Source organism: Polistes dominula, unplaced genomic scaffold, assembly GCF_049000335.1.
Source record: "Polistes dominula isolate Pdom_NZ unplaced genomic scaffold, Pdom_raw_medaka contig_15, whole genome shotgun sequence".
Lineage (NCBI taxonomy): Eukaryota > Metazoa > Arthropoda > Insecta > Hymenoptera > Vespidae > Polistes > Polistes dominula.
Genome location: NW_028300915.1, coordinates 5,681,329 through 5,707,462, shown reverse-complemented (window position 1 = coordinate 5,707,462; position 26,134 = coordinate 5,681,329). Strand labels below are relative to the sequence as shown.

General features: G+C 34.5%; 1 protein-coding gene across 13 annotated transcripts in view; it reads right to left on the bottom strand.

Moving 5' to 3' along the window:
* The window catches only part of LOC107071056 (dipeptidyl peptidase 4 omega), a 290,948-nt gene that overhangs the window by 84,095 nt on the left and 180,719 nt on the right, over positions 1-26,134 (bottom strand). For all 13 annotated transcript variants that reach the window (XM_015329736.2, XM_089170285.1, XM_015329763.2 and 10 more), the window contains one exon: positions 12,056-12,275. In XM_015329736.2, coding sequence (XP_015185222.1) covers positions 12,056-12,275 — 220 coding nt within the window. The remainder of the gene's footprint in view (positions 1-12,055; positions 12,276-26,134) is intronic.

Below are 26,134 nucleotides of genomic sequence, written 5' to 3'. Positions count from 1 at the left end.
CTGGACGACGGACAGCGTAATCCAGGGAAACCTGAACCGCAGCAGGACAGCTGACATGCTACTACCCCAGATAGCAGACGAACTAGACGTGGACATACTCATACTGTGCGAGCCATACAGAAAACGGACAACACGGACTTGGTACACAAACGACGACGAGACGGTAGCTATCTGGGTGAGGGGTGCTGCCCGTTCCCGGATAACCGGCTGTGGCGCAGGGGAAGACTATGTCTGGGTCAAAGTGGGCACTGTCACTTACGTCAGTGTCTACCTTACCCCAAACTGCGACTCGGCGGAGTTCGGGAGAAAGGTAGCGGCCCTCGAGGACGGAATTAGGGAACTGCCTGGGGACCTGGTAGTCGCTGGGGACTTCAACTCGAGAGCGATCGAGTGGGGCATGACAGCGACGAACAAACGAGGACGGCTGCTTCTGGAGATGGCCTCAAGGCTAGACCTAGAAGTAGCAAATACAGGAAACACGCCGACATACAGACGACCGGGATATGGTAACTCTATCCCAGACGTAACAATGACCTCAGACAGACTGCTGACACAAGTAAGGCGATGGCGGGTGATCGAAGACTATACGGCCAGCGACCACCAGTACATCGCCTTTGAGTTAACAAGAAAGACAGCAACGGTACAGAAAAGACAACGACAACCTCAGCGGTGGAACACGAACAGACTCGACACACAAAGGCTTTCGGAGGAACTGGCGACAACGCCGGCCCCGATCGCCAGCGTTCCCCCGGATCTAACCGGCCGGATCAGGGCGGAAAGACTTACAGACGAGACAGCTAAACTGACAGAAAGGCTGTGCGAAAGTACGATGCCGAGAAAACACCTCAGACGAAACAGACAGCCACAATACTGGTGGACGGACGAAATCGCCGAACTGCGGAGGGGTTGCCTCGCAGCACGCAGAAGGGTTACAAGAGCCAAAGGCAGGCCTGAGAGAGAAGCACTCCAGGCCAATTACAGAAAAGAACGTAAAAGACTGACTAACGCTATCCGAGACAGTAAAACGAAGTGCTGGAGGACGCTCTGCGAGGAGGTGGACCGCGACCCGTGGGGTGCCGGTTACAAGATAGTGACCGGCAAACTGGGGGCTCGGGAACCACCTGTACTTAAGGATGCGGAATCCATGCGACGCATCGTTGACGGACTCTTTCCAACACACCCGCTGCGAACAGAAATGACAGACGAAGACGGGACAGCGGCGGTTGTCGCCTTCACAGCTGAGGAGCTCTTCAGAGCAGCTAAGGCGGTGAAGGTTGGCAAGGCGCCGGGACCAGATGGTGTGCCGGGGGAGGTTGTACGGCTGATGGTCAAACAGAGGCCGGACATTTTCCTTGACCTGTACAACACCTGCCTACAGACAGGGACTTTCAGCGACCGGTGGAAGGTGGCGAGGCTGGTCCTCATCCCTAAGGGTAAGGGGGACCCCAGCACGCCATCGGCCTACCGGCCGCTGAGCCTACTGGACACGACGGGAAAACTTTACGAACAGCTACTTAGACAGAGACTTACAGGGACGATTGAAGCTGGGGGAGGCCTCTCAGATCGCCAGTTCGGCTTCCGGAAGGGTCGGTCGACCGTTGGCGCGATTCAAAGGGTCGTTGACACCTTCCGGGAAACAGACAGATACTGCCACGCAACGCGACCTATCGTGTTGCTGGCGACATTAGACGTTAGGAACGCCTTCAACTCGGCCAGGTGGGTGGACATCTTGCAAGCGCTTAAAAACGCTTTCGGGGTTCCACCGTACTTGCTCCGGGTGGTGAAGGATTACCTACGAAACAGACGACTGACGTACGAGACGACAGAAGGACACACGACGAGACAGATCACCGCCGGGGTTGCCCAAGGATCTATCCTCGGACCGGATTTTTGGAACGCGACCTATGACAGCCTGCTCAGACTGGAACTCCCGCTTGACGTATCTCTCGTCGCATACGCCGATGACGTAGCGGCGGTGATCGTGGAGCGGACCCCAGAGCTGGCGCAGTTAAAACTGAACCAGACAATGAGACGAGTCGGACGGTGGATGACAGACCACGGACTGCAACTCGCAACGGAAAAGACAGAACTGCTGATCCTCACAAGGAGACGCATACAGACGAGACTACCCATGACGGTTGGGACAGAAACAATCGAGACCAGGGGGGAAGTCAAGTATCTGGGGGTAACCCTAGACACGAAGATGACCTTCTGGCCTCACATACAAAGGACAGCCCAGAAGGCGGCCGAAAGAGTAAAATCCTTAAGCCGCCTGATGGCAAACACGAACGGACCGAGACCAAGGAAACGGAGACTACTGATGTCGACAGCCCACTCGATCCTCCTGTACGGGGCAGAAGTCTGGGCAGATTCCCTGAAGACAAAGAAGTACTGCCACGCAATGATGACGATACAGAGACAAAGCGCGCTGAGGATCGCCTGCTCCTACCGGACAGTCTCTGCGCAGGCTGTTCTGGTCGTGGCAGGCGTGATTCCCATAGATCTTCTTGCTTTTGAGCGCAAGAGGATCTACGGAAGAAGCGCAGACACGAGACTACAGGACGCAACATCGACAGAAAGGGACAACACTATGCGCGCGTGGCAACAACGCTGGACGGAAGAAAGAACAGGCAACTGGACAAGACGACTCATCAAGGACCTAAGACAGTGGACAAAACGAGACTTCGGGGACGTAAACTTTTACGTAACACAACTCCTGACAGGACACGGGTACTTCCGACAATACCTCCACAGAATGAACAAAGTACAGACACCAAACTGCACATACTGTGGACACGAACGAGACGACGCGAAACATACCTTCTTCGCATGCGACCGCTGGACTGACCTAAGACGGAGACTCGAAGCGACCGTGGGAGACATCACCCCTGACAACATCGTGGAGGTGATGCTCCACGGAAAGGACTGGTGGCAATTAGTCGCCACATATACGGAGACCATTCTAAGACGGAAAAATGCGGACGGCTGCCTGACATGATGGACCTGACGCAAGACAACAGACTGAACGACACACAGAACACAACAGACGAATAACAAAACGACACACGGACAAGACCCCCAACCAGAAGTAATACTAAAGTAATCCCTGGTTGGGGGGAGACGCGGACGACCACGCGGACAGAAGTGGATTTTCCCCTTGCCTGAACAAGGAAAGATCAGGGGAGGGGGGTTTAGCTGATATGCGTTTTGGACGAAAGGACGAGACGAGAGTTCAGCACACGGGGGTTGACTCTGCCTCTGACGTCGAGGGGCGATCCTTGACTGCGGGGGCAGGGCCGACGCCTATGGTCTATAAAAGATTTGCCTTTACTTTTTACCACGATAAAAAAAAAAAAAAAAAAAAAAAAAAATAATAATAATAATAATAATAATAATAATAATAATAATGATTTTTCAAGCATCGATTCACATTTAATACATATATTTCATTCAATAATTTTAAAAGTACTGTTACGATTTTTCGACTTTATATTATACACACATATATCTAATACAATACAATTTTTATCGAAATAACGAGCACGTCATTATTCAGTAATTATATCTTGGATCGCATCGCTAAAGATAAAAAAAAAGAAGGAAAAAGAAAAAGTAAAAAACAAATAAAAAAAAGAAAAGCCGAATCGTACCCGATCTATTATAAAAAATTTTTTCTGCACGGGTCACTACTATTCGTCCGAACATTTGAGTCGTTTTGACGTATCGTTCGCGTTTCCTTTTAAAGGATGCTCATTATTCGCGTTACTTTATCTCACACCGAGCATTATTTAGTCTCAACGATAAACTATTTCAACGTTGACAATGATAGTTTAAATCCCAATTTTTCATATTTTCAAGTTTGGAAACAAATATAAAAACAAATCGTTATAAGATACAAACGATAAGAATTATCATCACAGATTGTCAAAATTAATAATTTCAATACTTACTCGAAACAATGGAGTAGGGGGAGGAAGAAAAAACTTTGAAATTTGGTTAAAACAAAATAGAAACGTATTAAATTCAATCTATAACCGAGCTATTACGTTTTTTTTCTATCCTACAGTAAAGAAAGAAAAAAGATTTGAAAGGGTTGAGAAAAGGGTGCGTGAAAGAGATGAGAAATTCAAGTTGGGAGACATTTATTTTAATAAAATTTGATCCCGTTTCATTTTGTTTCGTTTCGGACGTAATATGCTTTTGTACCTGGGCGTCGATAGTAATATTGAACATGAAAAATAGAGGAGAAAGAAAAGATAAAAAGAAATTTCCGTTTTAAATACGGTACAGTTTGACTGAACGATATATTCCAAAAATCTGAATAGCAAAGGGTTTTCTTGAAAAAATAAATAGATGAAAGCTTACCTTCATATATATATATATAGAATTCCACGTATATTCTCTTTATAAATAGAAATATACGTACTATACAATATGTATTAATCAATCAAAAAGGGTTCGTATTATTTGCTCCAATTCAATATAACAAGAATTGACAATTAGTAAGTATATAATATTTTGAATATGAAAATGCAATTAGACTAATTATACGAAGTAAACATTCATTAGATATAATTAATCAAAATATTATTTGATAGAGGAACGTTCGATGAAAAAATGATTATACTTAAAGAGTATAGTAAATTCTTTTTTTTATAAAAATCATTCTTATAATAAGAAAGACAAAAAATTTCCTCTTTCCTGTATAATAAAAAAGAAAAAGAAACTAGTATGGGAATTGAACAAAACATTTCAGATCGAAGCGAGTGTACTATAATATTTGATAAAAAATATTAGTCGATCGACAAAAACATGAAAGAGCATTACCAAGTTTTGTCGTATGTTTCGACATCCCATTTGGTGTGTCCAAGTAGATAGGAAAAATATTTCGAACGATAAAAGAAGAATGTAAGAGAAGATATATCGAAGCAACGAGTGACATGTATACGAAGAGGGACTGCCCAGTGGGACCTGTTATCAGGAGATAACAATGATTCTCACGGTCCGAAACCGACCAACTGGTAGTTCTAGTCGCCTAAACTACTAAACTATATATATATATATATATATAACAAGACACTGAGAAATAAAGAAAAAGAAAAAATAGAAGAGCAAAGCTTTCCGAAGCGGTCGTTTAGTTTGTATTGCTATAGTCTTCGCACACCGTTTACGATCATCTCTACGAATCGGACGCATTTCCTGTGCAAGGGAAAACCTCTCTTGGGTATACTTCTGCTACGCTTTTCTGGTTGAAGCCAAAGCTCGTGGACATTCGTGAACGTTCGTCGATATTTTTCCCCTCCCTATTCCTGTTTTTCTCTTTCATGTTACTCCAAACACATACACACTCGTAGAAACGTTGAAAATTATGGACAATTTCTACAAACTAGCACATATGCCTATGTCTGTACAGATATATAGATTTGTGTATGTAAATATATATATATATATATATATATATATATATATATATATATATATATATATATATTTATATCTAGATCCGTACGATTCGCCATTCTCGATAGTCCAGCGTTTCCTTCTATAGCTGCACGATTGCTATCACGAGCAGGAAACTGAGAGACAGTGCGTGTACCTGAATTTCCGTGTGCGTTCGGGTATAAATAAATGGCGGCAGCGATAGGCGCCAGCAGATCGGTCGATATTGTAGAAAGGAAGAAACCCATGATCGATTGTCCCGTGGACAACGCACGATAGAAACGGAAATTGAATGCTTCAACATATTTTTTTTGTTATCTTTTTCTTCTTCTTCTTTTTCTTTTTCTTTTCTTTGTTTTTATACTGATTAATTTTCTTCAAGAAAATAATCGAATTCTAATTGTACATTTATTTTTATCTATGTTTTTCTATCTATTAGATTCTTAAGATTGGACAAATTTTTATTTCATTAGTTTTTAGTATTAGTTTTAAAATGATCTTCGCGATAAATTTCATTTATTTTTATATTACATATACGCATATTTATTTATGCGTCTAGACCGGAAAATAATATTTTGTTATACGAGACGCGAATATTTTTGACCAAATTGTCGACTGAAATTTTAGAAGAATAACGACGAGTATAACGACGATATTTTGTGTGTGTTGTGATTTATATTAAATGAAAAATAAATGTTTTCATTTTATAATTTATCAATTGTTTATCGCCAAACCACGATTAAAATAAAAAAAGAAACATGACTATATGATAGCGAAAAAGTTTGAAAAACAAATACTACCGTTTTTCTATAGACTGCGAAAAAATCAGTATAATAGTTAATTGTTGAAGTAAATTAAGCTTTGATAAATTAGTAATGAAAGAAAATCTCGATGAACAAAAAAAAATAACAACGATTTAAGTTAAAAACGTTTATCTAATCAAACGAATCGAGTAAAAAAGAAATCGTTAGACCGAAGATTAGTATCGATTCGATAACCAAAGAAGAATAAGAAGAAAAAGAAGAAGAAGAAGGAGGAGAAAGAGGTAAGGCAAACGAATTTGTGGTGGTTGAAAAAAGAAATGAGAAGAAAAAGTAGTAGTAGTAGTAGTAGTCTTCCGACGGGACTAGGTAAAAGAAAGAGAAAAAAAAGAAAAGAAACGGAAAAAGAGAAGATGCCCGAAGCTCGGAGCGTATTTTAAGAGGGAAGTTTTGTCTCCGTCTGTAGAAACGGATTTAATCAGTGGCCATTATGCGTGCTCCGAAGTCGGGAACGATACAGCTTTTGCCAAAGTTTCTTCGTGTCTACTTCTCGCGCCAACGATTCAAGAGAAGAAGAGTAGTGAAATAGTATTTTTGCGGGCTCGCTGCTCTTGGTTACCAATTACCACAACGGCAACTTGTCCGTTGCATTTCTTCCTTCCTTCATTCCGTTTTTTTTCCTACTGTACCTTAATTAACGGCACTTTTTTTACAACAACAACGTCCCCTTATTTAACCGACTTTTTATCTGCCAATGCAGGAACCACTAATTAACGCTGCCTAGATAGCAATTCGATCTTTCTTCCGGTATTTTCTGTTTGCTTCCCTTATCCCAAGGTCATTCTCAAAGATTAAAAAAATAATAGAAAAAGAAAAACAAAAAGAAATGGTCTTATACGTTGAAAGAATCTTTATCCTACCTACGGATAAAAGGCAGAGACCCTTTTCGTAGAAAACAAGAAATACCGAAGAATGATGAGAAGAAAGGGAAAAGAAATTGAAATAAAAAAAAAGGATACTTGACCGTCTTTCTCTCTCTTTCTCTCTCGTCTGACTTTTATTATACCGTATCTCTCTTATTCCTTTTATCAATGACTTTTTCAATGAGTTCAAAAATCCGAAAAGACAAGTTATAATAAAAGGTAGTATTAAAAAGATTTAATCTTTTGAAAAATGAAAGACTTACTGTTGTATATCGCATGACACAGGATTTACAATCATGGGAATTTCGCAATGTAGGCAGTAATTAATAAGAGAGAGAGAGAGAGAGAGAGTTACATGAATGCAACGATGCAGTACCCTTGCAACTCCCATCGGCAGGGAGATCACGGCTATTGTCGCAAATTGGGGGATCGCGATACCCGGATATATCTAGACTATGTGTACTGTCCCCTGTCCTTTCTCACCCCTTCTAGTTTCCTCTATCAGCGTTAATTTCCCTCTACTCTGCTTCCGTCTTCTCAACCACCAACTACACAACCCTTCTACGCCTCTTTCTCATCCACATTCTACACACTTCTACGATCCCTCGCGTATACGTAGCTCCATCGATTTTAGGGTAGCTACTAGGGTAAACATCATTTTAAACAATTACAAGGCAAGAGCCCAATGAAGCCTTGGAAATGGACAGTCACGCTAATACACCCGATACTGATGTTAATCATCAACCGTGTCAACATTTATTTTATCTTAGGTAAGAATTCATCCTGAAGATTTACAATTTTTTAAGCTTTAAATTTAGATTGTCTTTTTTTCTAAACTTTTGTTCATTTTCTTTTTAAGTATTTTTGGGTTTAAAATAAAAGACATTTGAAAAATTAATATAACAATTTAATAAAATATAAAATAACAATGAGACTACTATCTAACGATCATAATAGCAATATGTGTTACTAACATAATCCATATCGTTATATCTATACTTTCTGTTTCTATAATTGATTCTATTATTTTATTTATAATTCCTGAAAAAAAAGAAAATTCGACACTAGTCCCGCTGACAAGTCTACTTCGTTAAGAACTATAACAAGTTTCTTGATAGATGCGATATGAAAAAATGGTTCCATTAAAACAGGCAACGCGTTAAAGAACGTGTTCAAACAGGTGCACCGGCGGCAATATTTCTTTTGGCCAAGAGTTGATAAATTGGAGAATGGTATAATAAATGATGTTACCTAGCTTGTCGAGAATAAATATAGACTTATGCCGTGGTAAGATAAATGTATATCCTTTATCGTGTTGTATATGTGTGTATATAGGATTACCTTTATTTTCTTTAACAGAACATTGCTTGGATGAAAAGTAAATCCTTATCATGGAAAATAATGTTGCGGGATTTGATATGAATGAATAGATTAAATGAGGTTAATATAATACTTTAATCGAAATTGATGATACGAATATATTTTTAATATTAATCAATCACTTAACTAACAAGTACGTTATCTTTTAATATACACACCTTTTATATTATTATTATCACATCATTATTAAATACTCTCATTTTATCTAACCTACTAATGCATTTCTAATATTTAAACGAGATATTCATTTACACCGTTATCACTCATAAAATATCCGTTCACATAATTAATCATAATATTAATCGTATTTTCTTACTTACTAAAATAATATTCTAAGTATACCTCAAGAATTGAATATTTGTACAATTTAATCAATCAATAACATCGAAAATCCTCTTTTATTCGATTTACATGACAATTGTATTAAATTGATTCGATTACGTCAAACGAAGCAAATTTAAATTGTTTAAAAATATATTATAATAAACGTACGGTTCGTTGATACTCATTAGAAGATTAACTTAGCAAAAGACAAATCGTCCTTATTTTATTCGAGATACACCCTAACCTCAGAAAAGCTTTAGTCCATGCTAGATAAGGAATCACTCGGGATTCTCTCAAAAGGACGTATCTGAACCGTGGTCGTTGGGGCTTCGAACGAGACTTGGTATAGAAATACGATAAAGGATACAAGAAGGAAAGAGAGAGGAAAGGAGAGAAGAAAGAGAGAGGTAGAGATAGAGAGAGAGAAAGAGAGGGAAAAGTTGAATCGTATTAACGGGTCAGAAATATATTGTGTGGATGTCGGTAGTAGAAGCACCGGCAGGGTTTATCGGTAAACGCATATGGAGTCAACCGCGCACTGAGTTACCTTAATTTGGTGCGGAGTAGATGGCGGCTGTGGTTCAGCCTAGCGTGAAACTCTCATCAACCACTATAATTACCGGCATAGAGTACACCTTTCTCGCTCTCTTCTCTTCTTTTCTCGTCTAGTCGAATTGCAAGCAGCACGACCACAACCACCACTACCATTGCCAACTCAAAGCACTCTTTGTGTGTGTATGACGTTTTGTTTTCGATTCTTATTTCATTTTCTTCTTCTTATTCTTCTTCTTCTTCCCTTATTTTTATTTTGTTTTTTGCTTCTTCTTTTTTTCTCTTCCATTTCTCTACTTTAGATCGACTACAGACCAAATTTTTGCTATTCGGCAGATCTTAGAGAAAAAATGAGAATTTAATCAGCCGGTACATAAACTTTAAATAGATTTTTAAAAAACGTACGACTCGGTAAAATGAGAAAAAATGCTCGAAATCCTAATACGACAGGGGATACCAAGAAAATTGGTCAACCTTGTTCAACTTTGCCCAAAGGAAACTAGGAGTAAAGTGAGGTTAGGTAACCAAATGTCGGAAAATTTTAATATCCATAACGGGTTAAAACAGGGGGACGCATTGTCACCCCTTTTGTTCAATTTAGTACTGGAATTCGCTATCAAAGAACTGCAGAAAAGTAAAGATGGTCTACAGTTGAACGGGATAACACAATTGTTGACATACGCGGACGATATTGCTTTGTTAGGGGACAATGAAGAGTTGAATTAATAACGCAAAAATATTAATAGATAATACTAAAGATCTGGGACTGCAAATAAGCACGGAAAAAACAAAATATATGGTAACCGATAGAGTTCAGAATAGGCCTAGTACTGGAACTTTGGTCGTCCGGAATAAAACTTTTGAGCCGGTCAGTAACTTTAGGTATTTAGGATCGATCATAAACCAGACGAACGAAATTAACGAAGAACTTAAGAAAAGAATCAATCTAGGCAATGCATGTTTTTATTCGGTTAACAAATTACTCAGCTCGCGGTTGCTGTCTAGGCGATTAAAAATCAGGATATACAGGACAATCATCCTGCCGGTAGTTCTTTATGGTAGCAAATCGTGGTCGCTTACGTTACGGGACGAAAAAAAATTTAGGGTTTTCGAAAACGAAGTTCTTCGTAAAATCTTCGGTGCAAAACGCGACGAGAAAACGGGAGAATGAAGAAAACTCCATAACGTTAAAGTACATCGATTGTACAACAAACCGGACATTATCAACGTCGTAAAATCACGCCGATTAATATGAGTTGGTCACGTGGCGCGCATGGGGAAGGATCGAACGGCGCACAAAATATTGGTCGGTATATCAAACGGGAAAAGACCACTAGGTAAACCGAAACGTAGATGGAAGAATAATATTAGAGGGGACCTGAAAGAAATAGGATACGAAGACCGCGAATGGAAGGATCGCGCTCAGGCACGGAAAGAATGGCGGGATTTGGTATTTGCGGCAATGAACTTTCGAGTTCCTAATGTCAATTAATAATAATTTATCTACTTTTTCTACTACTTTTCTCTGTCGTTTTTTCCCGTTTTTAGATTTTCAACATCCGTACGTGTTCGTTGATGTTCTTTTTTTAAAACGACACCAACGGTATTTATTTTCTCAAAGCTTTACGAATAATCAACAAATTTCTATGAATTGTAAGAAATCGTTGAACATTATATCGTGTTCTCTTTGATTATTTTTATTTCTTCATCTTTATAGAGTTACTTGACACTATTTGATTATCTTCATTCGATGGGAACAAAATATTCATTTAAAAAAAAGTAGTAGATTCATCTTTACCAACCTATGCTTGCTTCGCTATTTAACAATTTACGTGGTCCATTAAATTTTCAAGTTCCATTTGATGGTACAATATTTTCTACTTTTCGGATGGAGTAGGCGGTTACATACTAAATCGGAAATTCGGAAATCTGAATTTCATTGATTGAAATGTTATACGAATAATACTCAAATTTCGTTGAACATTATATATTTTTTTCTTTTATATATTATACATTACATAAATGAAACAATAGTATACCTAATAACAAAGCAACTTCCTTGGTATAAGTGATAGAACACAAGACTTACAATTAAAATCACAATAACTAAAATTAACTTCTAAATAAATAATAAAATGCCTAATTGACTAGAACAATTTTTCTTCCTTGATTAAAACAGAACACTCGAATTCATTAAAAAAGATCAAATTCGATTAACACAAATATAATCAAACTATACAGAAATGAAAAATTCTAACAAAACTATAAATTTCCTTAACTTAATTAAACTATAAAAATCCTTAACTATCGTGCAATCGATGCATCTCTAAATTTACCAAAAAGAAAATAACATTGATGATATTATCTAAACACGCTATCAAATTTGTCTCAAAGAGATAATAATAATACATAAACTACTTATTCCTACTTGTACAGTTGATAAGTAAAGAAAACTTATAATCACTTTCAACTTATTTCGACGCTCTATCAGAATTGTTGAAAAGTAAAGGAAGGAAATGTTTCAACAACTCCCATTTTGATGGGTTGCTGCTGACGCGTAAGATAATTCAGCTAGCTAATCTCAGGAGAGAAAAGCTTTTGTCGTATAGAGTACTAGTAGGAAAGAAAAGGAACATTTGTCTCGGTTTAAGACAATTGAAAGTGTGAAACACTTACCGCTGAGCCAGGTCGCGTTGAAGCTCTTGGGAGATAACGAACCGGCGAGCCATTCTTCGAGGGAAATGCCAGGCGCGTTTGTCGTTCTTGATGTTGAGCTATCCGGGCTGCCGGTCAAAAGAATTACTGCGGCAACTACCAAGGCCAATACGACAATGGCTACCAAGCCGCCTGCCAACAGCCAACGCCAATTTGTCCGCTTGTTCTTCGTCATTAGATTCTGCAACGATAAAACGCGTGCTCCGTGATAAAAGGTTACCCCATAAAATGCTGCAAGAGGTATTTCATTGCTCTTCCCTACCAGTTTCTTTTTTTCTTTCTTTCTTTTTTCCTTTTTTTTTTTATTCAGATTTTACACTATTTTTTTGCGATTTATATCATAAAATGTTTAAAACTTCAAACGGACCGATTTAAGAGACAATTCCTTCTACTTTATTTTTTCTAGATGATTCTGATCTTCAAACTGATCGCAAATCAGGACACTTTTATAAACGTTTAATTGGATAAATGAATGTTAATCAAGGGATTGTATGTAAGTAGAAATAATATTTACTACGTTCGATGATAGAAATCTTTTTGAGAACTTTTTATCTTCTAGCAAGTCTGTAATTTTACGCATCGTAAACTTTTTCATCTCTCTCTTTCTCTCTCTCTCTTTCTCTATCTCTATTTCTCTCTTTTTCCCTTTATTTCTTCTTATTTTATCCAACTTCGTTAAAGTTGAATATATAGGAGTAAGTAATTAAGAAAAGTGAAACTGGAGGAAAGTATAATGGATAAGAAAGATAAAGGACGTATAGTTTAAAGACTTGATATTACAGATTCATTAAATAATCTACTGCGCTTCTGGATAAAATTGTTTCTGGTTAAAAGATATTTTTTATTTATTTATTAATATACCTCGAAATCGTAATAACTTCAGCTATTCTTACTTTGATAATTTAGCACAATGACGAATCATTAATCGAATATTCGCAAAAAAGAAATATTCGTAATTAAAGCGAGTAATAGAGGGAAGGAAGAAGATAAAAAACTTCATTAAATTTATTGACATTTAAGTTAACCTCATATATCTTGTTTAAAATGAAAGCGAGCAATTTTCTACTAACCGGATATATAAAGGAGGAAAAATCAAGACGCAATATATCCGAGAGGGACTTTTCAATAAAGCAAAATTTCTCGGAGAATAAAATACAAGGAGGGAATTGAAGGAAAGAAAAAAAGAAAGAGAGAGAGAGAGAGAAAAAACAAAAGATAAAAAGCGGAGAGGTCAGTCGAAATAATTTCCGACGCTTGTGAAATCGTTCCTCGTAGTACCAGAGATATAACCATCTTTTTGATATAACAACGATTTTCCTTTACTCGCGATTTTTTTCAAATCATCTATCCGCCGACTATCGTCTCTGATAGAGTGCGGTTCTGATAAAAGAAATATATATATATATATATGTATAAAATGGTAGTAGAAACCTTGGCAAATCTTATCGAGAATTGGATTTCGTATTTCCGTGAAAATAACAGGACCGAGATGAGACCGCTTCCGCGTGAGATCACCAATTGGCAATTTTATATTTATAAATCTTCCTTTTTATCGAAATGAAATTTCATCATCCTTGCGCAAAACTATAAGCCATTCTTTCCAACAAACTGCTTACGCGCGTTTCTTCTTCTTCTTAAACTCAAAAACTCGGTTCAAAAATTTTAGTCTGATTAAATCCTAATTTAATGTTTTCAAAGTTTTGTGCAATGTAGGAAATTTCACAATCAGCACAATTTTTTTTTTCATTCGTTCGCATAAATTTTTTCCTTCAAAAAGTTTTTAACTCTAACCCTTTAACATTAAGTCTTATTTTACTTCAACGATTTAAAATTTGTAGATATTGTAATCTATTATCAGTATTTTGTTAATAATTAATATAATCATTTAATATATTATTGAATAAAAAAAAATTTTATAACTTACATATCTAATGCAAGATTTCATAATATAGTATACATGTGTATATATGTGTGAGCGATAAGTATAAGAGAAAATTTCGATTAAAACCTCCTTGAGCGATACAAGATCTCTTTAAGTGAAAGATAAACAAAAATGGTTTTTATGTGGTCTTTCTTTGTCGAACTAATTTAAGCCATCGAAGAAAAGAAATCGAACTTAATTTGAAATGTGCGTGAGAGTCAGATAGAATGACAGGATAAAGAGAGCAAAGAAATGCAAAAGAATGACATTAGTGTTAGATATAAAACAATAAGGACAGTGTGTGGAAAGATTTGCTAAGAGAAAGATCAAAGATAAAGTTCCGAAGATTAAAGATCAGTTCCAGACAAGTGGTTGTTAATACAAAAATGATCAAAAGTAATCTTGAACAGAAATTCGCGAATGAAATACGTGTTCTGCTGTGTTCTGTTTCTTTACGTTATAAATAATATTTTGTTGTTTTCCGTTTAATATCTGAAACTATAATTAACAATATTGCATGTAAGAATACTTTTTCAATAATTCGTGGAAATAATAATGAAATTAAAGATTTTATTTGTATATATATGAAAAATAATTTATAAGATATACAATAGTTCATAATTTGTGTTATTTTATTAGATAAAGAACTTATATTCTGAAAATAATATAAGATCGTTTCAAGATAATTGGTTATCATAAGGGGAGAAAGAGATATATTAGAAATCTTACCATCCAAAAATAGAAGTACAAGAGAACCATGAAAAGAGGATATTTATTACGTTCCATTAATGTTGTTTCGATTGGTTGCTGCGCGTTTTAGGGGTGAGTGTTAGCAAGGATATCGTCGAAAAACTAGGTTATAAATTGTTCTTGGATATTTGTTACGATCAACCTTCCAGAATAAGTGGCGAACAATCGTAGCAATAAATAATTTTACCAAGTACCGTTGTGCTTCTATTTCCACACGGTGAATCTCGTCCGACTATAATTTTACGAGTGTCCTTACAAGTGTCCTACTTATCTAACTTTTCTACATTGACCAAACGAAATGTTTTCGAACGTTAGTGTCACTGATACTGAAGAAAAGTTATAAATATTACAGAACTTGACCGTAATATAAAACACGTTTCAAAATCACTAATGATGATAATGATGATATGGAATAATTGTTTTATGATTGCAATTACAAGAATGATAATAATTGAGAAATATGTATAAATGATCATTAGGTGTATAATCATATCATATAAAATGTTTTTTATGTAAATTATTTTGATATATATATCAAAATTCATAGACAACTGTTAGATTTTCGATTTTCTAATAGGATTGTTACCGCATCATGATTTAAAAGAAAATTTATTGAATTTACACGTTCATCTTCATCCGAAACGCCTCTACGGGATTGGTCCCGATATATACGTGATCGAATGTATTGGAAAACGACCATCTGATTTACGAGCTCTTTGGTCGTGTGTAAAATTTATTTATAGTCTCTTGCTACTTCGAGTTGTGGATTAAATCGACTTCAGCGTCGTGGGAGAACTAGATTGATATTTTATATTCGAATCTGACTTTATAATATATTGCTATCGCTCTATGCTTCTTTTAACTTCTGACAATATTTTACATTTCAAATTATTGATATCGTTCACATTGGATAACTGACTTTATAGATTAAAGAAAAAAAAAAAATATATATATATATATATACTAGGGGTGCCCCGGCCACGCGTTGCTGTGGCTAATAAATATATAGATAGATCTGAATATATGCACATAACATTTGTCTTCTTTTTCTCTTTTTTTCTTAATATCCTTTTAAAGGAAAAATAATTATGGTGGATTACCCTTATCACTCAGGGGTATAAGAAATATAAGAAAAACTATTCTCATACCTACCGAATATACACAAAAAATTTCATATAAATCGGTCAAGTCGTTTCGGAGAATAAGAATAACAAACACTGTGACAGGGGAATGTTATAGAGATAAAGATTTTGATACTAATTAACTTTACGAGTGCTATAAATTATATATATATATATATATATATAGTAATAAAGATTATATCAAATTATATTTAAAAAAACAAAAACAACATTTTGTTTTATTATAATATTAGTTTATTACTAAATATTTATATTACACTAGCTTGGCGTTAAATTGAACACAATAACTTGTACCCTTTTCTAATTTATAATATACAAATAGCATATTTATAATTATTTCACATATAAAATGGACGTCTACTTAAATGTTTAATTATCATAAAAGTATTTTATTTCCCATGTATGTCTCATTGTATCGATTAAAATGATCGAAAATCGTCGTACTTATTATTGTTCCTAAATGATAATAGATATCAAATGAATAAAAGCAATAATTACCTTTGTGCATTAACACGATATTAAAGTGTATGTTACGTACTTGTAAACATTGCAACATGAGTTTAGTAATATCATAAGTTCGCATCGTTTACGAGCGCGTATGCTTACTTACGTTTAATCTCAAAGTGCCATTGTTACTATTACTATTAGTGTTATTAACACGGCGAGATAGTTCCTATAAGCTTTTACTATTATTCGTCTTCGTTCCTTGTTTTTGTTGAAAATATATCATAGTAAATAATATCGTAAATTTTTTTTAATGAAAATAAAAGAAAAAAATAAATAAATCATTTATTCAGGATTCCAATTTGTCTCAATATGCATCATATTAGATAAAAAAAAATATTATTATTAATTTTCTTCAAAATAAAATCTCGAAAAAATTCCATTTACTTTTGCAGATTAATCTTTTCTCTACGACAAACGATTACAATCATTTTATATGAGATGTCACGTACATACGACTTTTGCGACTTTGACCTATACGTATATTCAAAAATATCACACACATGATAGCAAAATTGAGTTTTTTTTTTTTTTTTCAAAAAACACCATCAAAGCAACTATGGTTACAATAAAGAATTGCAAGAAGTAAAAAACTTTAACGACTAATCTCGCGCAATGTGTTCACTTTTGTCGCAACGTCTCGTTTAGCGGAAGTGTCACGATGAAAAAAAACACTCGTAACGAAATATAAAATAATTAAAATCGATAAAAAAATTTAAAAAAACAAATTGTTATAAAATATTAATTCCTCGAAATAAAAATATTTCTGAGAAGTATAAATTCTAGGATCCAATATTAGAAATCATTCTCTTAAAAACACAGACCTTTTCTCGATCTTTTAATATTACCTTTGGATATATCAAAATGTTGAACACTTTGAAAGGAGATTATTTCGATAATAGGAATAGAAAAATGTCTCTCTTTCTCCTTTTGTCGACTTTTAAAGCGAATATTTGAACGCGATAGAACATTAATTCAATATTAGTCGTTATCGTACTGACAAAAATAAATTTAATAATCGGACCAAAACTATAGAAGGTGTAGAATTACATTAAGCAATAGTAAAACTATTTCTCATCTAGATAGTCGTGAAAGAAAATCGAAATAATTTATCGTTTATCGAAGCAACCAAGGTCGATACAGTTTCACCGAGCCAATCGTTCAAGTTAGATTGGATCGAACATATTTTTGCTCTTTCTCCATCTCCTATCTCCTATCTCTTTCCACCAACTTCCATTCCTCAACTTGTCTCTCTTTCCTTGTCTCTCTCTTTCTTTCTCTTTCTCACTTTTTTCTCCTTCTCTCTGTAGCAGTTGCTTTAATTCCTTTTCGATTTTTCCTGTCCTATCTTTTAGTTTAACCGCTTCTCTCCTTCTCTCTCCCACTACTATCCCTTTTCTTTTCATTCTTTCTTTCTTTCTTCTATTCCTCGTCATCATTTCTTATTTTTCTCTTTTTCTATCTATCTATCTTTTCCTTCAACCCACTCTCATCTAAAAGTTATACGCCGAGAGGATGCAACTTTTTTATTGCGTCCGAATTGCTCATTTACTCCACGTAAAGTTAAATGAGAGTGGAGAAATGGAACGAACCAATGTTTTATAACTTAAAAAAAAGAGAGAGAGAAAGGAGAGAAAAAAAGTATCTTTAAATGATTAAAATTTATATATAATATCGATATTTTATTTCATAATTTATATTTATTTATTGTTCATCGTTATATCGCTTTAACTACTTCAACAGATTTGTATTTGGTATTGTTTGTATATTATTATATATGCATGTACACATATATTTCGAATAATATCTGGATTATTATTTTAATTAATATTACAATAATAATGATAATCATGAGAGTATCGGAGAATAGAATGAAGAAAATTTTTATAACATTAGGTTGCGTTAATATTAATTAATATTAGTTAATAAATAAAATAAGATAAGAATTATTGAATATATGATAATTATTGAATAATATGTGAGAATAAAATCATAGAAATTTCTAATTAATTGGAACATTTTATAAAGAAGAAAATATTTCTAAAAAAAAATCAAAAAATACAACTTTTATTTTTTCAGAAAGAGTAAATCCCAGTGTGCAATGTGATGGCGATTAAAAAATACTGCAAAAATATCAGGATAGAAGTGAAACCATATAAAAATGTTTTTCTGAAATTCTAACATATTACGTAAAATTTGAGGTAAAATTTCACCGTGGATTGAAGTCAAATTCAGAGCAACTGATGTCCTAAATATCAAAATTTTAAATCTATGACAAAACTGTCTTAGTTAGTATAAAAATATTTTGGAAATAATGACAGGTATCAGATTACGTATATTTAAAAAAATCACTCATCTTACAAATTGCACATTAAATATTTACCTTCGATGAACGAATTTTTTTAATTAATAATAATTAATCAAGTCTTATAATCGTTCATTCCTTTAGAACATCCATGTGTTCATTCCACAGACCACATAAATCTTACAAAATCACGTAAGAACGTGTGCAATATTTTGTAAATAAAAACAGAAAGGAATATAAATAAAAGAAAGAAATATTCTTGTAGTTGGACATATATGAAGATCACAAATTCATACGTATGTATAAATACAACATTCCTGCATACATAAATGCATAGATACACAATGTTTTCAGGAAGAATTTGTGTAGAAAACTTTGAGAATAGCATGCTGAGGAACAGTTAAGCAGAATACGTAGGTGTTGATTTCTAAAGTTACACATATAGGTGTGGTAAACATCGAAACACGACGCGAGTTGTGAAACATTTATGTGGTCTTCCGTTATTCCGTTTACAGCAATGTTTGTTATCAACTCTCACGTAATGAACCAACACGAACCTATTATTTGTGTTTAGTTTCAAACAACGTCGATTTTCGGTATTCATATAAGATTTATTAATTTCACGATAATAAGAAAAACCTATTAAATTTCAAATCTAAATTAATCGCCGTTTTCGAATATAATTTATTTCATAATTTTGTTATATATGTATATATACATAATATATACACGATTTCGAATTATTATTATATTATTATATCATTTTATTATTAACTAAAAATAAGCGATGGAAAATCAATTATTCGTTGATTTTATGATAAATGTTTTTATATCGTGAAGTTTCAACCACTGAACGGAAACAATAGGACAAATTTCCATTTTATAATCCGATTTTCAAAAGTAACGTATTTCCAATGAGTTTTATCGTAGAATTCATTGTGATTACTATATGTCCAGGTGACGAAAAAGGAAACAAAACAAAAAGGAAACGTTACTGATCGTACGATTGGGTTTGAAATAGTATGTCATAATCTTTCGTAATATGTTGACACTAAAAACGCATTGATTTTATTAACAATTAATAATAAATACATTATCGAAAAAAAATTAACAAAATATCTGATAAATTATTAAATATAAAATTATAAAATCTTTTTCGTTTCATTGCTTGTGATGTAATTAGACAAATAGCCAATAATTCGATTCAAATGCGGAACATCTCTTGCTATTAAATAAAATGAAAGATTTTTTCGAACGATTCGATAAATTTTGTTCCAGTGAAATTCTTGTATATAATTAATTAAACAAACAAAATGCGTATTTATAAGAAGAAAATGATTAAATTTCAAAATTAAATAATCATAAGTAATTATTTAATTTTTTATTATTAATTAACAAAAGATTATTCTAGATATAATAGGTTATAGAATAATAACTATTTAGCTTAAATACATCTGTGAAACATTGAAAAGCCGGAATTATATTATTCGACAATTCATGTTTCAACGTATTATTATTATACATGAATATAATATAATTAATAATGAGCTTATTACGTGTATATACGTGTGTATATATGAAAAAAACGTGCTATAGAAATAATAGAGACAAAAGGAATAAAAAGAGAGAAAGTGAGAGAGGGGGGGATTTACTATGATTCTCTAGAATACCACAAAGAGAAAAGCAAAGTTCTCGGCCGAAAATTCCACTTCTAAAAAAATCCTACGTACACGTTAAACTATAGCGAACAAACTACAACGAAAATGCATTTACGAGTACCTTGTTTGACTCTGCGGTCAATGAGTCTCTTTTTTATCAACGTGTTTGCGGACCCTAAGCTAAAAAGGAAAAGACGAAGGAGTAACCTAATCTCAAATCCACATTAAACGAGATTCATGCTATCCCATAAGCCGACTACGATAACATCCTTCAATTAAAAAGACAATTAGGATTACTATTAAAAAAAATGTATTATAGATGAACTGTATATTAAAAAATAATGAATGACATTAATTTTGATTACTAATTAGTAAGACCAAATAATAATTAACATTTGATTTTCCTTTTATTTCCTTAGTTTATTCCTTTCTTTTTAAAATAAGTTTTCTACTTTAAAATTTACGTTAGTTTCATCAGTTTTTGTGATATTGAAGTTTGAAGAAATTTTGTGTGTGTCGTCTTATTTAAAATAATAAATAGAATAATTCTAAGGAAAAAATACAAAATGAAACAATTGAAAGTTACGAATAGTGAAACGACGAAAAGCATAATTACGATGATCGTTACGACTTGTGATGACATTAACTTATCATCGGCGACGTGAACGTATAATCTGGGATAATTAGACTACTATTAACCGCACGTTAGCCCACGGCTTTCCACTCTCCTGATAATTTGTGCCGGGCATATCATCCAACGAAAGTTTTCCGCCTGTTAATCCAACGGGATTTTACTGTTTTGACCGACGGCAGCTCTGATAACCTATCCCGAAGCGACCATATTCGATGCTACTACTACCTTGCTACTACGGTTACGAGAAACACGCAGGAATGAGTTTAATCCAAAGTGGATGAATGTTATTACGAACTACCGCTTCGGTTAACATCGGAAAATTTGTCATACCTTTAGCTCCTAATTCTTTCTTAAACTTAATGCCTCGATTATTCTTATTTCTTGAAAAAAGAAAATGAATTTTAATTATTCCAGCGTAAATAATTAATATCTAAGGGGGGTTATTTTCAAAATCCTTATAAATATCATTTGTTACATGATGGAAATGTTCATCCAATTTTATTATCGTCGTACGAGTCTGATATGAAATAGGAATAAAATAAAAGATAACGTTAGATTATACGATTTTCAATCAACCTTCCAAAAATATATTTTAAAATATTAATAATAATAATTCTATATTTGACTAATAAAAAGTCTCGTTACGTAAATTTTCACATTGTTATGAAAATACGTAACCCATTCCATTTGCGTTTTCACAATTCAATGAATGTTCTCAGTTTATGTATCTCTTTCATTCGAGCGTAGAAACCTTGACGTTTACTACAACGAAAACTGACGGACTAGGATAACCAACTTCTCGGTCAATATACATGGTGTACAGAATAATTCCGCTACACGTTTCATAATAACTGTCTCGTGTTGGGACTGTTGAGCGAATTGTTGGCAGAAACTTAATATAAGCACACCATCGTGGATTATAATATATATAATGTAGGTATGTAAGCTCGCTTATCTACAGAATACGAGAAAGAGAAACAGAAAGGGAAACAGAAAGGAGAGGGGTGTAAATAGATAAATAGATACAGAGAAGAAAAGATAATAATAATTTTAAAATGGCTCTTATGTCTATCTTTTCTTCCTCCTTTATATCATTTTACTTTTAACCCTTTCGTTACGAGCGCCGGAATTAGACGGCCTCTTCCCAATACCTGTGAATACAAGCGCCGGATCTAAACGATAGCTCGGCGGCGCAGTGCCTCATATGGTGGCGTTACTACTGCGGAGCAGACTGCCGTAACGAAAGGGTTAATTACTAAATAAGATACAAAAATTACAGATAATATTTTATATCTAATAGTAAATGAATTTAATTATTTCTTTTAATTCTAGGATCTCCTGATAAAATATAAATATATAAAATGAGGAAGAAAATAACGCTAGTATCTAATTATCAAATTATTTACATACGAATTTGGATAATTATAAACATTTCTCTAGCGCATAAGTAATATAAAAGAATATGTACATTATATAAAAATATAGTTTTTATATTTATTATTTAATATTTTTGCAACTAAATAATTTAAAAATAAAAAAAAGCTATGCAGCATCCTCTTAGTTTACCTCTTTCTATCTCTCTATCTCTTTATCTATCTTTTACTCTAGTTCTCTACGCCCGCGGCATTTTTGGATCTCAAAGTAGAAATGCACGAAGCGTAGCTTGCAAATAAGGTTTGCATACTTTGCGGGATGACTTGCACCGAGGAAAATAATTCAGTGTCCTTGACAGACCGCTAAAATCCGGTAACGAAATACAAGAGGATGCGTTCGCGAGAGAATTCTACAGAGAAAGAAAGAGAGAGAGAAAGCTAGGGAAATGGGGGAGAAAGAGAGAATGTGGGTTAGAGAAGGTGTGAGATAGTAGAAAGGGAAGGACAGGAGTAAGCGTGTTGTCCGCCATGGAGATTTACAATGCGTATTTTCGTATATGTTGCTACAGGGTGTCAACTCGAATGTTTTACCGTATTGTTGCGCTATGCTAGAAACTGATTATATCTTGAAGAGTGTTACGATTCTACATGTTCTTTGTCCCTCTTACTAGAAAATTATTAGTTCGTTTCGTTCTTGCTCTGACACGAAAGATCGATAAAATCTATATAACTATTTTGGGTCGTTGAACTCGAACCCAGGTCTTCCAATTTCCGAAGGGACTGTACTAACCTTTGAGCTATCAAGAACTTACAGGTTAATTTCCTCATAAATGTGTATTTTATTTGACATGAAGTTGTCCAATCCAAATTATATTATACATGATACGATCAATGTATTTATTCCTGGCAATGTATAGATTGCGATACAGTGCACGCACACGTGCACACGTTTTCTAAACTGCTTGTCTATAAGAACTTAATCTTCACAATTTCCACGTTGCGTAAGTACAAAAGAAGGCCATAATAGTTATAGTTTATATGTTCTGGAACAACGAATAATGTCAACTCCCTTCCCCATCTATCAACCCCCTTGCAACTTCTTTAGCTTGGTGGAAGCTAAATATTCGTTTCATTCTGACAAAACTCAGAAAAAAAAGAAACCTAGGGTTTTTGCCTCTGGAAAAAACCCTAACGAACAGAAAGAAAACACCAACAAAAACCAAAATAAAAAGGACGCGGTCCTAAAGAAACATTGGAAAAAGCTCCCAAAAAATGTGTTCGTAGAAATGAAAGAAAAAGTAATAAAAAGACACGAGACATATTATTATTAACAATTATTTCATTAACGATATTTATTATATTTTATATAAATAATTATTAATTGAAAATCTATGCACATAACTTAATATCCTAAATACATTAAAAAGGATTAAAGTAATCGATTTATTCGACAAGACGTTTTGCTAGGAAGAAACAGTAGAACGACTCGACGACGTTTCCGACATCTGAAAAACGTGATTTCAGGAATCGCATTGAAATAACGGAGAAGGAATTCCTTGAAAGAAACGACGCGTAAAACACGAGAAAGAAGAATGAGAGTGGAAGGATAGGCTGGTAGGTGATAGGAAGGAGCATGTAGGGGAGAGTGGGTAACGGGAAAACCAAAGGAGGAAAAAACTCATCCGTAGTCGGGGCTGATCCGAACGAATCACGGATGAACCAATGGCGCGGTACCTTTTCGAATGCAACCCCATTTCCTGTGTCGCGAATTGAACGGGCAGAATTAGGTCGACCCGTACAAAGAGACGAAAGAAAGGCACACACTCTGCTTCTCTCTCTCTCTTTTTCTCTCTCTCTCTTTTTCTCTCTCTCTCTCTCTCTCTATTTCCTCTCACACTTTGACCCGTTCTCTCTTTCTTTCTCTTTTTATCTTTCTACCTTTTTCTACTCTTCCTTCCCACCTACTTTGAGTTTCAATACGTATGATCGATCAAACATCGTCGTATCTTGCAAATGTTTCTTTTTCTCTCTTTTTTTTTTCTCTCTCTCTCTCTCTCTTTCTTTCTTTCTTTCTTTCTTTTTTTTCTATCTTTCTTTCTTTCTTTCTTTCTTTCTTTCTTTCTTTCTTTCTTTCTCTTTTTCTCTTTCTCTTTCTTTCGCACGATACTTATACATCTTCTTCGCTACTACCTCCGTTCGACCTCGATCGCTAAGTTTCTTCGGCTTTTAACCATAGCGAAAGAGATACTTTTTATATTCCCGTCGAATGGAAAACTTCGCTACGTTTCCATGATAAATTCTCCGAGACTTATTGTCCATTCAGCGTGTATTCCCCCGCCCCTCCTCTTTCCCTAACCCCTTTCTTTCTTTCGTTACTTTTCTTTAACTCTTTTTCTTCCTTCAGTTATATAATATGTACTTACTTGCTTCGAGATCTAAGAAAAAGAAAATCCGAAGAGAGATCTAAGAAAAAAAAATCTTCTAATCGTCTTATTGTTACTAATACACATGTATGGTTTTTTTTCTAACGAGAATTCGTTACAAATTCTATACTTTTCGATAACGGTAACGTCAATCTTATTATCACTTCTATTTATCGTTTATTTTTATCTATGTATATGTATGCATTGAAAGAAAGTGTTATCGTGTTACGTCGTGCTATATATATATATCGAGATTCATCGAATATACACAGATACTCACACGAATGCAACATATAAAACGAAACTTCATTGAATTTTGGGATACGTCCAAATTGGATTTCGTGTATTTAGTGAAACATTCTCTGATACATGAAGGAACTACTGCATTCATGCTTACATGCACAAGTTCCAATGCCATGTACAATATAAAGTATATATGTTTATACTCGAGGAAAATTTTACATGGGTACCATAATAATGCTGGAAAACAAATGATGATCCTGATATAGGTATATACGTATCTATCATTTTCCTCTCGTCTCTTCCATTTACCTTAAATATTTTCTCTTACGAGTGAAGCGTACGAAATATTCAACAGCTACCAATGCATATATTACTTCGTAAATGCCTCCTCTTCCCTCAAGCTACGTGAGAGTCTCAACGAGTTCTGGGTTATCGTTGACGAACATTCTACCACTTCGTGTATTTCTTCTCAAGAAAAGATAATACCGATATCGTTAATCTCACTACGCATATCCATGTCATTAAAATAATTCGGATTATCCGCGTGTCTAGTTTTGCCAATTCAATCTAATTTAATATTGAAAATTAATTCAATATATTTATAATTATTTGTAATAATAAAAGTTTCCTATTGAAAATATTTAATATATGCAAAAAGTATCGACATTACTTTACTAATTCTTTTTACTTTAAATATACACATATGATTTTTTTGTAAGATTAATAATTGATATTAATGTTTTAATTGATAACAAAAAGGATATAATAAGAAATGTTAATTATCTTTCAATGCTCTTATTCTCAAGGGATTGTACGCGTATGTTATATTTCGTAGGATCGACACTCACAAACATGGGTATCAGATGAGAAAGGTAGAAACAAAGGGAAATAGAGGGAGAGAGAAAGAGAGAGAGAAGGAGAGAGAACATCTACTTGTTTGCTGGTAAACAGTCAGGCTTCGGTTTACCTTAACGCATCGCACAAATCCTTATTAAAGCGACAGTCGGCTAATTGCTCGGCTATTCTACCATGGAGATAGAGAGGATGCTATACGTGGTGTGAAGTACGCTGAAACCAGTATCGAAGT